General features: G+C 35.3%; 1 protein-coding gene across 6 annotated transcripts in view; it reads right to left on the minus strand.

Moving 5' to 3' along the window:
* LOC106623764 (RNA-binding protein MEX3B) overlaps positions 1-15,238 on the minus strand; it is a 680,038-nt gene that overhangs the window by 392,566 nt on the left and 272,234 nt on the right. For all 6 annotated transcript variants that reach the window (XR_011397399.1, XR_011397398.1, XR_011397402.1 and 3 more), the window contains one exon: positions 7,531-8,429. Coding sequence is in view for 1 of the 6 variants with exons in the window: in XM_070112744.1 (XP_069968845.1) it covers positions 7,531-8,185 (655 nt within the window). In the remaining 5 variants the exon portion in view is untranslated. The remainder of the gene's footprint in view (positions 1-7,530; positions 8,430-15,238) is intronic.

A 15,238-nucleotide genomic window follows, 5' to 3' on the forward strand; every position in this document is an offset into this window, starting at 1 on the left:
ATGGAAAGTTCAGCGATTGGTTCTACTACCTAAACCAAATCAGCCTCCGGAGGAAGCCTCATCATATCGACCTCTGTGCATGCTTGACACGATTGGCAAAGTGTACGAAAGCATAGTAAGAAACCGCTTGGAGTTAGCAATCCAGAAAGCCGGCGGATTATCAGAAAGACAATACGGCTTTATAAAAAAGAGGTCCACTATTGACGCACTAAACAATGTCGTTGGCACCGCGAAATGCGCAGTAAGTGAAAAAAGATGGAAAGGCGGGACTAAAAAATACTGCGCCCTGATCACCCTGGATGTGAAGAATGCCTTCAACTCAGCAAAATGGGCAAACATAATCAAAGCTCTGCATGAGATACGCGCTCCTCAATATCTGGTAAACATTATTACAAGTTATTTTGAAAACAGGCAACTAATATTTGACACTGATGAAGGCACCAAGGCCTACACTATTACGAGTGGAGTACCGCAAGGCTCGGTTTTAGGCCCCCTTCTATGGAACGTGATGTATGATGGGGTGCTAAGAATAAACCAACAAGAAGCCGTTAAATTAGTCGCATACACTGATGATCTTATAGTGGTAGCAGTGTCTAAACATCTTGATGACCTCCGGAGCAAATGCAATGAATGCGTCAATAGTCTGCGGCAATGGTTCTCCTCAAGGAGTTTAGTTCTGGCCGAGGACAAGACAGAAGTCCTGCTAATAAGTACTAGGAAAGTGGAGGAACGAATATCTCTCACCATAGGGGAGTGTGAGATTCAATCACAGCCACAACTAAAGTATTTGGGAGTAATAATAGACTCAAAGCTTAAATTTAAAGAGCACTTAGAATACACCTCTGGTAAAGCAAGCAAAATCCTCAACGCCTTATCAAGAATGATGGCAAGTAAAGGCTGCGTGCGTTCCAGCCGGCGATTTTTACTCGCAAAGGTAGTGAGATCGGTTGTATTATATGCGGCCCCAATATGGATCCAGGCGTTAAACGTTAAAGCATATGCCAAACAAATAAACACAGTGCACCGGCTGTCGGCACTGAGAGTAATCAGTGCTTTCCGAACGATATCGGAAATCGCAGCGAGGCTGCGGAAGTAATAGCCAGTATGATGCCCATTGACATCCAGGGTGACGAATTCGCGCGAGTATACAAGTTACCAGAGTCATCTATAGGAGCCAAAAGAGCAGAGAGAGTCAAAAGCTTATCAATATGGCAGCAGCGGTGGCAAACCTCACTCAAAGGACGGTGGACCCACAGACTTATACCGGACATTCACCCGTGGATAGATAGACGACATGGGGACCTGGATTTCCACCTTACCCTAATACTAAGTGGACATGGGTGCTTTAGAAGCTACCTGTATAGATTCCATCATGATGTTAGTCCGAACTGTCCGATGTGTACAGAGTGCATAGAAGACTCTGAGCATGTATTATTTTATTGCCCTCGCTTTTCGAGTACAAAGGAAAAACTTAAAACTTCACTCGGTTGTAGTTTTATGGTGGAAAACTTGACGACACTTATGTGTTAGTCCAGTGAGAATTGGAAAGCTGTCAGCGAAGCGGCAGCCTCAATCATGACAAAACTAAGACATATGGAACAGATTAGGCGTTCGTCAGTCCGTACTATAGAGGAGACTTAAATGTCTTATCACTCCCACTAAGTAATACTTAATCAGGTTGTTCCGTGGGAGAGTCTTGAGTTGGGAGTAGGTTAGGTTTAGCGGATTAAAGTTCCGCACTTCGGCTTTCGATGCTTCCCCCTACTTAAACAAAAAAACAAAAAAAAAAAAAAAAACAAAAAAAAAAAAACCTAACACAATATACACATTAACTAACACAATCTACATCACACATCAGCAACATTCACCACCTCACCTCACGCAACATACACCTCACACAACCACACTACCACCCAGGATATCCAACACACCGGCGATCACCCACCAACCATCAACAAAACCAAAACACGGGTAGCGGCTGGCCTCTTTTGCGTATCAAAATTCGAAGCGGACATCTCGTCATCGTTCTGATTCCCGTTGAAGTATCGGGCCTGAGCCGGACAATCAATCCTTTTTTCTATTTTTTTTTAATTTTTTGCGCTGCGTCGCAAGTGACGTTGTATTAAGTGGGTGTTAAATATATTAGAATTCAGTTTATTCAATTGTTGCGAAAAATATTCAAGTTTATTCAATTATTGCGAAACGATATTGAAGAGTGAGTGGTGAGTGTAATACTTCCAAAGGGTTGGAATAAATACAGATGGATTTAATGAACCATAAAGTGTAACCGCGTTTGTTGATATCTAGGTATCTCGTGATTCCCAACTGTCCGTAAAAATTTCTGATAATGAAGGTGTGAACCTTACATCTTTTTGGATTTTATTTAACTTACTAGGTTTAAAGATAATTTCGTATGGAAAAAATTTTGTTTTCTTCTTACTACTGCTTCTTAATATTAAGTAAGACGGGAAATTTTTTTTTACTTCTATTGTGAGAGTACGCTGGTCTGTATTCTACTTTCTCTTTTTTATATATATACACATATGTGTATGCCGGTAAAAGTTTTTTTTATCTTGAAAAAATATATTAAAATTTTCTTATATTTCGCGTTTAACCTCTCCAAGATTTATATTTATGCATTCTTGTGCCTAGTATGTTGGCTGTAGGATCATGCATTTCCGCTTTTATGTTTACTAAAGTGATTTAAAGTTGTGTGTTATATGTTTTACAAATTTTATGGATATTTTTCCCAATACAGACTTTGATAGTACTTTTTTTATTTACTATCGGATAATTTTTACACTGATAACCAGTCAGTGACCTTGCGGATTAAATTTTCGAAGCACAATTGGTACTACATATATTTATGACGGGTGTTTTTTTTTTCCATTACTGGCATTACTGTTCAAGATGGCGACTGATTTAACAGCTGTCAAGTGATTTATTCTCAGTTTGGTTTGGCAATTCATCATGAATAGACTCACGCCTGAACAACGCTTGCAAATAGTGCAATTTTACTTCGAAACCAATAGTTCTGTGCGGAATACGTATCGCGCACTACGTTCATTTTATCGTATGATGCGATGAAGCGTACTTCTGGTTGAATGGCTACGTCAACAAACGAAACTGCCGTAGTGAAACTAATCTACAAGTGTATGTTGAAAAACCGTTACATCCAGGAATCATTGGTCCATACTTCTTCAAAAACGATGATGGCCAGAACGTTACAGTCAATGGTGATCGGTATAGAGCCATGATTACTAACTTTTTCATTCCTAAATAGAACAACCATGATGTCCAGGACCTGTGGTTCCAACAAGACGGCGCAACATGTCACACAGCTCGTGCCGCAATCGATTTATTGAAAGACACGTTTGGTGACCGCCTAATTTCACGTTTTGAACCTTTGAATTGGCCTCCAAGATCTAGTTATTTAACACCGCTAGGCTACTTCTGTGTCATGGGACTACAAAAATGCGCATAAGCCATAAACGCTTAACCATTTGGAAGACAACATTCGCCGTGTTATTGCCGATATACGGACAAAATGTTGACCTTTGGAATTGAGCATGATAAGGGAAAAAAACTCAGAGAAAAGAAAACCCACGCTGTTAAAGAAATATAACTAGTCGTAGGATTCAAAATGTTCTCACTAATCTTTTATTACGTGCGTAACGTCCAGTTGTAAAACAACTTTTTTTTCCCAAATAAAGAAAACACAAATAGAGTTGGAAAATTATACAAAATTTGGACTTTATCAAACTGGGGAAATGTTATTTTTGCCGATGACTCTAAGAATAATTTGTTTGAACTCAACGGAAATGCGAAAGTTCGTCATAGTAAAGGAGATTGGTCTTTGGAAAGCTGTGTTTTGCCCACCCCAAATAATTCTCTCTACTTAATGGTCTGAGAATATAACCAAGTTAGATGTTGAGAAGCTTATACAATGAAATTTGAAAAGAACAACTATTGAACAGCAGTTAAAACCCACTGAAAAAATAATATTCAGGGTCAGAATGATGATTCAGCACCTCGCCATAGATCAAGAACGGTAACTAAAGCATAAACATATTTGCGGAAACTTGACGACGATAAATGCTTAAAGGTTATAAAAAAAGATCTTTACGTAGTTAAAAATAGGAAACAGTTCGTTCTTAATTGAATATGAATAAAATCATATTATACGTATAATTTTACTTTTACAGTACAGCTCTTAATTTAATTTTTTTATCATAGTGAATTCAACATTATTTCTTTGTGCATCTTGAAAACGACAAACGCGTATCTTTCACAAACAAAGCAGTGCTTGATGGTGCTATAAATCCACCAAAAACTACGCTCACCGAATTCATTGAATTGCTTAATAGTCCGGATTATGTTGTTGCTTTTGTACAAACACTGCTCTATTCAAAAGTATTCCTGTATTTTACATGGGTGGATTCGAAAAAATAGATACCCCCGAAAGTAAAGCATACCAGTAGATAGGTGCCCCGGTTTACTCAGACTGCGTGCTTTTGCGACTGTTGTTGATTTATGTGACCAGACCATTGTCGTTTCAAGATATACGTAAAGTAAACAGAAAACAGTATCAAACGTATAAAGAATCGTTTCTCGCACTGGCCTTGCTAGGAGATGACAATCATTGGGACAGTAGGCTTGCTGAATCAGCATTAAACTGCAGAGGAACACAAATTCGTCTACTATCACAAATGTTGTGGGATAATCACAAAGTTTCAATGACTGATGACATATTTTATCGACATCGATCTAACGATATCAATCAGTGACGCAATGTACAATGAAGCATTGATTGCTATTGGGATCATTGCAAGCACCAACTGTGTCTGGCTTAGATTTAGGCACACCGTGCTTTTTCCACGGACAACTTTATGTGGCATGTTCTCGCGAGAGCAAATCATCAAGTTTATGTTTTTTCGATAAAGACGGACTGACAAAAAATTGTGTACACCCTATTGCGTTAAGAGATTAATCTTTGCACAAGTTTTTGTGCAATTTTGACAATTTTTGGACTTAGGATGATATATGAGCACTATTTGTGCTAAGTTTTATTCTAATAACTTTATTGATGTTTGATTAGTACACTGTTAAGTGAAAGAATCAGACAGAATTTAAAAGTTTGTTGTATGGGCGTGGTTGTCATCCGAATTCGCAGGTTTGCAGTGTCTAATAAGAATATTCATGTAACTTCACACAGCAAATCTGGTTGAAATCGACCGAGTGATTCCTGAGATACAGGATTTCACCTATAGCTGAGCGGTGACACGCCCCTTGCCCAATTTTCACACCAGACCCTATAAAACCCTTCCCTACCATCCTGGTTGTGAAATGTATTGCTTTTGGCTCATTTATTGAGCGAGTTATAGTACTTTTAGTAGTTTTCAAGATAACTGATATATGGGGAGTGGGCGTGGTTATTGTCCCATTTTACTCATTTTCATAGAGCTTGAACAGGGGATAAAATCAATGGCAACCTCCCTTGGGTACAAAGGTATATGTCTACCAAGTTTCATCAAGATATCTTAATTTTGACACAAGTTATCGCTTGCACAGACAGAGCATTTATATATATATGTAACTCGATATCTATCTCGATTAGTTTTAGGTGATACAAACAAACGTTAAACTTGCCCATTTTGTTATGAATGATCAACTTTTTTTCATTCTGTGCAGTGTAAATCATCTATAACTTCAGTGTTCGATAATCAGGAATTGGGGCCATACTAACGATTGGATTTTTTCGATTATAATGATTTATGATATGAATTACACTTTCGCAATTTTCGGCTTATATACTAAAAGGCACCGATGATAAAAACTTCCCATCATACATTTAGAATTGTTGTAATTTATATTTACATTTTGGTTCAAGCAATGTCTATGTATTCGAAAATCTTTCCAGATTTTTGGTTCCTAGTTCTTGTTCCCCTACGGTTCGATCGTATGGGACTGATCGCTTCCTAGACCTCTCGATAGAAATACTTCATAATGCCTTACCACTATAAGGGGTTTGAATAGCGGCTACAATAGCCAGAATACAATTGTATTTAGTAATTTCAATGGTCAAATATAATATTAGAATCGAGAACCATATAATCTGCTATGTATCTAATTAACCAAACCCTTCTACTCATATCGCTAAACTATTATAGCAGAACATTTATAAAATGGACAGATTCTTTGCTTGAAAAGTGGAAAGAAATGGAACTCAATTCCCATTAACAGATTTAACCTGGTTTCAATTCTGCGAAATGCTTTCCTTTCAGCGACCTAATTCTGTTTAGATAAGTAAACAGCAGTAGCGGAAATGGAACTAAGCAAGAATATTAAATGGAAGGCAACGGCAACTTGTCAATATTTGGGAAGAAACCCAGCTAGTTCCGACTACCGAAACCTTATTACTATGAAAGAATTAGCGCAGAAACTACCATATACACATCGTGCAACTCATAAGCCCTATGCGTAGGGTAAGGGTGGAGGATCACACGTACACAAGGGTTTCGATTAGAATTATCAATTGGGCCTTGATAAAGATATAGAAACTTTTACGGAAATCACTGATAGCGCTGTTGGGTAATTAACCGTGATTTAACCGATAGGTATCTTGCAGGGAATGTAGCCATCACACCACCTTAGTTCACAACGCAACTCAGTGAACAGGTCTTAACTATAAGACTGAATTAACAGTTTACACAAGAAGACTTTTGTCGCACTTTTGTAGCCGAGGAAAGACAGGGAATCGACAGCTCGTGCACGGGTAAAATGCTTTGTGTTCTTGTTCGTAACAATTTTGCAGCAACACATTTCGGCATTTTGAACTACTTAAAATGGTTGCAATTGCGGTCAAAATGTACATATGTATTTATGCAAATATGCATAATATTATACAAATATTTCGAAAAGATTAAATAAGAATACAAATTAGCATAAAAAACGTTAACCTCAGTTGTACCGAAGCTATCACACCCTTCACAAATAAAAAAAGTTTTTCAAATAAAAATTGTTTTTGATTTAGCTATAGCGATCCGATATCGGCAGTTCCGAGAGTTTCATAGGGAGAAAAGAATTTGTGCAAAATTTCGGGTCGATATTTCAAAAACTGAGAGACTGATTAGCGTATATACATGGGCTCGCTTGTCACACTTATTTTTTATATATATATATATATATAAGGTCTCCTATTTTCTTTCTGCATGTTACAAACTTCGTAGCAAACTTAATATCAGAGTATAGTTATGTAATAAAAAATGTTTACTTCAAGCGTACATTTCCCGATAATGAGCAACAAAAGTCTTCGCGTGCTGGTCTAAGAAACAATACCAGTTGAATGGTTTAATATTAGTAAAACAGTGAAAATAATTAAGGTCCAAGAAATAAAACGATGATCTCAATTAAACTTGAATCAAAAACATTTCATTTAAAAAATTCGTATTTAAAGCACAGCGGATAAATAACAATATATATTATTACTTCTCTAAAAATATTTGCATGCATCCACTGAAATTTACCTACCTTGACGTCCTACTATTTCGGCAACGTGTTCGGAGCTGGGCACTGGCACACATTCCGTCATATTTTGGGATCTCTTAGAACGATCTTCCATTGTAGTTGGTAATAGTAGTGTAGGCATCGAAAAATTATTAAATGATATACTACTATTTCTACTAGTTAAACCATTTATATTATTTTGACTAAAACCATTGGTAGTAGCAGCTGAAACAGTAGGCAGAATACTTTTATCTATACCTATATCAACTTTTTGATTCAGCAGTTCCTGCGGCGAGTTTGCAATTACTTGTCGGTGAGCTAGTTCGTGTTGATTAATTGCATTGTTGGATTTTTTACGGTTGTTAATAGTACTTAAAGATAGTTGTTCTGTAGCCGATTCATTTGCACCACCGACTGATAACCTCCAAGCGAGTTGTAATGTTCGCTGATCTCCATCTGCATCATGTTGCTGTGATCGCTCTACTGAAACTAGACTATTGAAGGCTAGCTGAGAAGATCCTCTAGAAGGTGCAGATAATATATTAACATTTGTAGATACGGGCGCGGACATCATAGTTGTTGTTGATGATACCGATGTAGATTTTATGGACAACATGTTTGATGAGCAAACATTCACAGTGGGCGAAAGCAGTTTGACACTTGCCTGTATTGCAGCCATATCTAAATATTCTTTATTTATAGCACACGTTAAGCAGTTGCGATTTATATTAAGCCTTTGTAAAATTTCGTACGAACTTTACCAAACGGTTGAAAAGATGATAATAATATGAATAGTATAAAAACTATTGATATATCAGCCAAAAACCACAATTAGATAACAATTGCGATATCGCTATATATATTGCAACTTGACTACACGAGTATCAAAATAGCTTTATACTTTCAGTCGATTATATTTTAGCCTAAAATAAGGATTAAACAGTAAAAAAAAATAAGATTAAGAAGCAAATTGTTATTAACAATAAAATGTATATGGCAACAAGGCATAAGAGATAGGATTAATGCGTTTTTACTTACACTATTAGGACTCGTGAAATCAAAACTAATTTAATAAAATTCCATGTACTATATTTTCATAATTAGAGAAATGTATTTAGATACCTTACGGCCAGTTAATGGGTTTTACCTTCATGTTTAATTGACAAATTTACTAACTGAAAGGGTTACGTTGGTTTAAAATTCAAAAAACAATCGAGCTCGTATTTTTTTGTTTCTGTCTTATTAAACATTATAATATGTTTAAAATATTCTATCAAAATTTGTAATCGATCCGACTAAAAATCTAAGAAATGGTCCTTTCGGAAGTTCCGCCCATCATGCCATGTCGGTGTAGCGCTTCGAACTTTGACGCGTTTATTTCATCACCAGGGTTGAAAAATATGCATTAAAAAAAAATGGAATTAACACTAGCGCTGAAAAGAGGCAGCGTTCGGAAGAGATCGAACTGAAGCTTTGAAAAAGAGGATGTACAAGGACGTAGCCCAGAAGCTAGATGTCAAGCACGCGGACAACAAACCGACAAAATCCAAGACAACAGCATCAGCGAGACGACGTTTGATCGTGGCGCCCATAGACCACAGTAACCCGATGGGACAGATGTCAGATTCTAAAGCCCAGCCCAATCGATCAATTCCAACCTAACTATTAAGAATTGTGAGAAAGGCATTAAAAGTTTTGGTGTGTAACCGAAGGAACTTAAACGCAACAAATTTAAAAAGAACTTATAAAAAAGTCAAAATATTATCCACCAGACTAGACCGAGTTACAACTGCAGGATATAATTTAAAATGGGAAAACTCTAGTATACCATTTAGACTTTCGGGGATAAAATGGGTATGGGCGGATAGAAAAGATCCTCCAGATCAAGAATATATATAGATATAGCTGCGGGAAACTTATAGTTTTCGAGATATTTACATTTAAAGTTGAAAATTTTAACTAATTAAATTACGTATTTTTGCGATTTGAAATGAATTATACACTTATATTTTCCTTAAAATATACATTTTATTAATATTTTGCGTTATATTTGGATTGACATATTAACACCCTCAATCCGAAATACCATTTAAGCGATAGTAAACCCATATATGTATAACTTTGACCGGTAATGTAACTATAATATAATACAAAACATAGTTTTGAAATGTTTCTAAATATTTCATCTAAAAATAATTAAATTTATGTTTACGTAAACTTAGTTAACGCGAATTAATCTATTGGATTCTGTGGTGGAAATTCAATGTAAAATGTATAAGAACCACTTTTACACTAGACATTACTTCCTTGATAACAGCCAATGCCACTTAAAAACATGCTGTACAGAATACCAGTAGTGTCGAACAAAACAATATATCGATAATTGCCCAAAGTGTGTATATTATTTATTGTTGCCACAGAAAATACTTTCTTTTTACCGAAATGTCCTACCAGAACCACCGAAACCTATCAATTTTCATTATTGTCAAGTTTATTTAAAGCTGTGTGCCAATCAGTAATTTTTTGCACTGTGTTGAACAGGGGTGAACTAATTTGCTTGAGAGTAAAAAAATTTACATATTTCTGTGCCAAATGGAATGTAATATTTTGAACTTCGATTCCAAACCATACGCAATTACGACGCTTTTCTTGATATTATATTTACTTGAGAGTCTTAGACAACGTACTAGCCTGCTAATCATCATTTTATATTTGCACTCACAGTGCTTGGCTGTAATGTCGTCATCGGAAGGTAACTTACTCTTATTAGGGTCTGCTGCAGTTCTATTGCAAAACTAAAATAAAACAAATAGGAAAAAGAAGAAAAATAGATGTAGAAATTAGCAGCAACTTTGCACCGCAGCAAAAAACGGGTATGTAAATCTCTCAATGAGCAAAATGGAACGCCACCCTGAAATAATGCACACGCGATTCCAAGGTGGGCGACATATAACAATAAAAATAATAATAATAAGGGGAAACTTTAGTAACCATCCCACGATTTCAGGGTTTAAAGGGGTATGGTCAGATAGAGGAGATTCTCCAGATCAAGAATTTATGTAATTATAGCCACCAGAAGCTTATAAATTTGGAGATATTTATTTTTTTATTTGCAAATTTTTAAATAACCCTGGTCGATCCAATACCGTGATTCATCAAGGGAAGGAAACAAAAATAATTGTGATTTATGTATTTTGGGTATAATCCTCTTTTGTCATTCATTTCAATTCGTTTGCAAAATATATATATATATATATATATATATATATATATATATATAGATATATATAATAAATATGGGAACACTTATTATTTGTCAACATGGAACCCTTTTTGGTGCTAGTGGATATAACGAAGATTATGTAAAAAAAAAAGATATGCTTATTTAAAGCAAATATGAAAATAATATATACAAAATAAATATTTAGAAACAATGTAGTAAAGTGTTAGTGTATAAACGAAAACTTAAATATAAATCGAGAAATTGCAAGGTAAAAGTTGTAAAATTTTTAAATTAAAATGCAAATATCTCGAAAACTATAAGTTTCCGGCGGCTATAATTGCATATATTCTTGATCTGGAGAATCTCTTTTATCCTACCATACCCCTTTTAACCCTGAAATCCTGGGATGATATACTAAAGCCGACCCAATAATAATAACAATAATAACAACAACAATAATAATAATAATAACACCAACCATAATAATAATAATAACAATATTAAAAATAATAATAATAACAATAATAATAATAACAATATTAAAAATAATAATAATAACAATAATAATAATAACAATACAATAATAATAATATCCACTCCCGTTTTTCGAGCGAAATTTTAAATCAAATACATTAATATTTAGGGCCAACATATACCATAAGTCATAGACACACTTCGCTTCGTTACCATATATTTCTTTGCATACGAAATAACTATATACAGTTCGAAATACTACGAGGTTTATCCGGGCAATTCGGTCGGTAATCGAAAAATTTATAAAAATAGTTGAATGTTTGATAAATGTATAGTTTTGGTCCCTCAACAAAGGAGGCTCCGAAAATTATAACTTTTTTAAATCGTCTTATTTTGACGCAAAGATTACAAATCCGTGAGCGTAAAGTCGATTTTACAATAATTATTTTTTTTTTATTTTTTAAACAAATGAAATTTTACAGAAAAAATCCAAAAAATGAACACACTTTGCACATGTTATTTCGCGTGGCAACTCCTTTCTTCACTGGCGGCTTTCGGCCGCGCTTTAAAAAAAAATAACCCTGGTCTGTTGTTCTTTTTTGGTACGTTCAGTTTACGTCGTGCAATTCGCCCATTGAGGGAGTTTTTTTGCAATCTGCGGCGGACTATCTATGCTGATACACGTACACCTTGTTTATGCCCCATTTGGGCTCTAATTTCACGTGAGGTCAAAAAAGGATCCACCTGGCTCATCCGTACTATTTCCCTACCGCCATTAAATGTTGTATTTCTCAGTTTTTTATGGGCCACATTTTCAATGATCTCATCTTTACTAAAACATTGCATATTAGTCTTAACCTTTCCCCAAAAAAAAGTCAAATATTCCGTTACTGTCGAAATTTTTTTTGTACTTTTGGTAACATACCCATATGATTTTTTTTCACACGGAGCTGAGCTCTTATTTTTGACCATTATTTATAAAACTTTCAAAAACCGTATTTAAAGTAGTGAAGACAATAGACCTTTTCACTTTCTTAATATTTTTTTTTACGTAGATCGTTGCAATAACGGCTTTTGTTACAATGACTTAATTATGTGAGCACACGGGACTAGACCAACTGTGAAACAATTTAAATTTTTTCGCCAACCACAATACTAATTTCTCTGAATTTGTTCTTAGCAATTTCGACATAGATAACTGAAACTTTTTCCATACCATTATACAAATGCAAAGCTACTTCGAGGACTTTATATTGTGAAACGTTAGTTTGCCATGCACTGACTTAATTACGTGAGCACGTGTGTATGTCTATGTACATAAATTATTGAAAAAATTTACTTTCCGCTCACGGATTTGTAATCTTCGCGTTAAAAAAGGACGATTTAAAAAAATTCATTTTTGGGGCTTCCTTCATTTACTCCGAATTTATTGATATTTAAATGCAAATATCTTAATAATTATAATTTAAAGAGAAATACCTCTATACCTATATCCATTCTAAACCCTAATTCGGGGACGGTATTCTAAAGCCCACCTAAACCTAATTATTGGGAATTGTGAGAAAGGCATTTAAAGTTTTGGTGTATAATCAAAGGAACTTAAACGCAACGAATTCATAAAGAACTTATAAAAAAGTCAAAGTATTATCCAACAGACTAGGACGTGTTACAATTGCAGGATATAATTTAAAATAAACTTACCATGACAAAATTCAACGGAAAACAATTAATTTGTGTTACTTCTCATTTGTATACACAATTTTCGATTTAAAAGTTGTAGACATATTGTTAAACTACACGCGCCCACATTATATCAATATTTTTGCGTCATATTTGGATTGACATATTAACACCCTCATTCCGAAATACCATTTAAGCGATAGTAAACCCATATATGTATGACTTTGGCCGGTAATGTACCATAGTTTTGTAATGTTTACAAATAATTAAATTTATGTTTACTTAAACTTACTTATGATAACGCGAATTAATCTATTCAATTCTGTGGTGAAAATTCAATGTAAAATGTATAAAAACCACTTTTACAGTAAACATTACTTCCTTGATAACAGCCAATAATCAATACCACTTAATAACAAACTGTTCCAAATACGAACAAAGACGAACCAAACAATATATCGATTATGAACCAAAGTGTGTATAATATTTAGTATTGCCACAGAAAATACTTTCTTTTTGCTGAAATGTCCTACAAGAACCACCGAAACCTATCAATTTTCTTGAATGTCAAGCTTATTTAAAGCTGTGTGCCAATCAGTATTTTTTTTCACTATTTCGAATAGGTGTGAACAAATTTGCTAGAGTGGAAAAAAATTTATATATTCCTGTGCCAAATGGAATATAATATTTTGCACTTCAATTTCAAAACATACACAATTACTACACTTTTGTTGATATTTACATTTTCTATATATATAAAACAAAGTCGGGTTTGTTACAACACTTATAACTCGAGATCGGCTAGACCAATTTTCATGGTTTTTGGTTCGTTAGATTTGTCCCCGCCCCGAAAAGCAGAATACATCGTGAAAATAATGAAAACTCGACGAAAACATAATTATAAAAGATGAATCATTTTCCCTAAATGTTCCTTTGTTCGTACCTGCCAAACATTTGTTGTCCATCATGTCAAATACTATAAGTAATGGTTGACATGCGTTCAGAAATAATAACAAATGATTAACGTTTACGCGTGCGTTCATAAATTTATTTTGTGTAAATTAAAGTTTATATACTCGAAAACAATTTCTAAAATTTATTTTATACGTTAACGAAAACGGAAATGTCTTTTTATGTTGTCTATGATTTTTTAAAGATTTATTACCAAAGTTAAAAAATGCACTATCCAAAGTATAAGTCTATTATCTAAACTATTGGCTCTGTCTCGAAAGTTCTGGTACTCTTTAAATTTGTTTGCAAAAACGAGGCTTGCCTCATGCACACATTCTCATTTGGGTAATCGAAAGAATTCGGCCAGATCAATTAGATAACATCAAATGTGCGGAGATTCCTGTAAAGTGAAAAGAAACGATTTTGTAGTCGACAACAATTGGGTTGTTCCATATTCGCCACTTCTTTCCAAAACATTCAAGGCACATTGTAATGTTGAGTATTGCAATTTGTCAAGTCAATTAAATACATTTGCAAATATGTCACAAAAGGCAGCGACATGGCGGTTTTTGGTATCCAAACATCCAATACCAACGATGAAATTACGCGTTATCAAGACGGTAGATATGTGAACTGCAATGAAGAAATTTGGCGTATATTTTCATTCGCTATTCACGAACGTCATCCCACTGTTACACATTTTTCGGGTGCATCTAGAGAACGGTCAGAGAGTTTATTTCACAACGTGGAATGCAGCTCAACGTGCCGCAACACCTCCAGCGACAACACTGACCAGTTTCTTTGCGATGTGTCAAAGTGATCCGTTCGCACGAACGTTGTTGTACTCAGAGATGCCACGTTTTTACGCTAGGAACGCTACATCGAAGAATTTTCAACGTCGGAAGCAGGGCTTTGCAGTACCTGGTCATCCAGATATGCGTTCTACTGATGCTCGTGCGGCGATAGCGGCTTGAAGCGGAGACCCAATTGAACATGAACACTCAAAACCAAAATCAAAACAAGAAAAACGACAACAGCGAAAGGAAATCACAACAAGAGGAACAGAACAACAGAAACGACGAATACAACAATGCTTTTCGTAGAAGTAGCAGGGTTCTGCGATCGCCAGTGTCACAACTAACACCAGTGACCCAAAAGAGCGCGAATACCCGCCAAGAAAACTTGGTACCGACCGAGTCTACAACGACGATTTCAGCTGCAATCCTGGAAAGACTAATGACGGAACACAACACTCCAACATCGGCAAAAATAACCTTTACCCCACAAAAGTCCCCGAGACAGGAGTTCGTGCACAAAATGCGACTTGCAGAAGAAGAGTACCTCGAAAAGTGTAGAGCCATTGTTCAAAAAATGAAGCAGGCAATGGCTAAACAGAAGAACGTC

This window comes from Bactrocera oleae, chromosome X, assembly GCF_042242935.1.
Source record: "Bactrocera oleae isolate idBacOlea1 chromosome X, idBacOlea1, whole genome shotgun sequence".
Taxonomy (NCBI): Eukaryota; Metazoa; Arthropoda; class Insecta; order Diptera; family Tephritidae; genus Bactrocera; species Bactrocera oleae.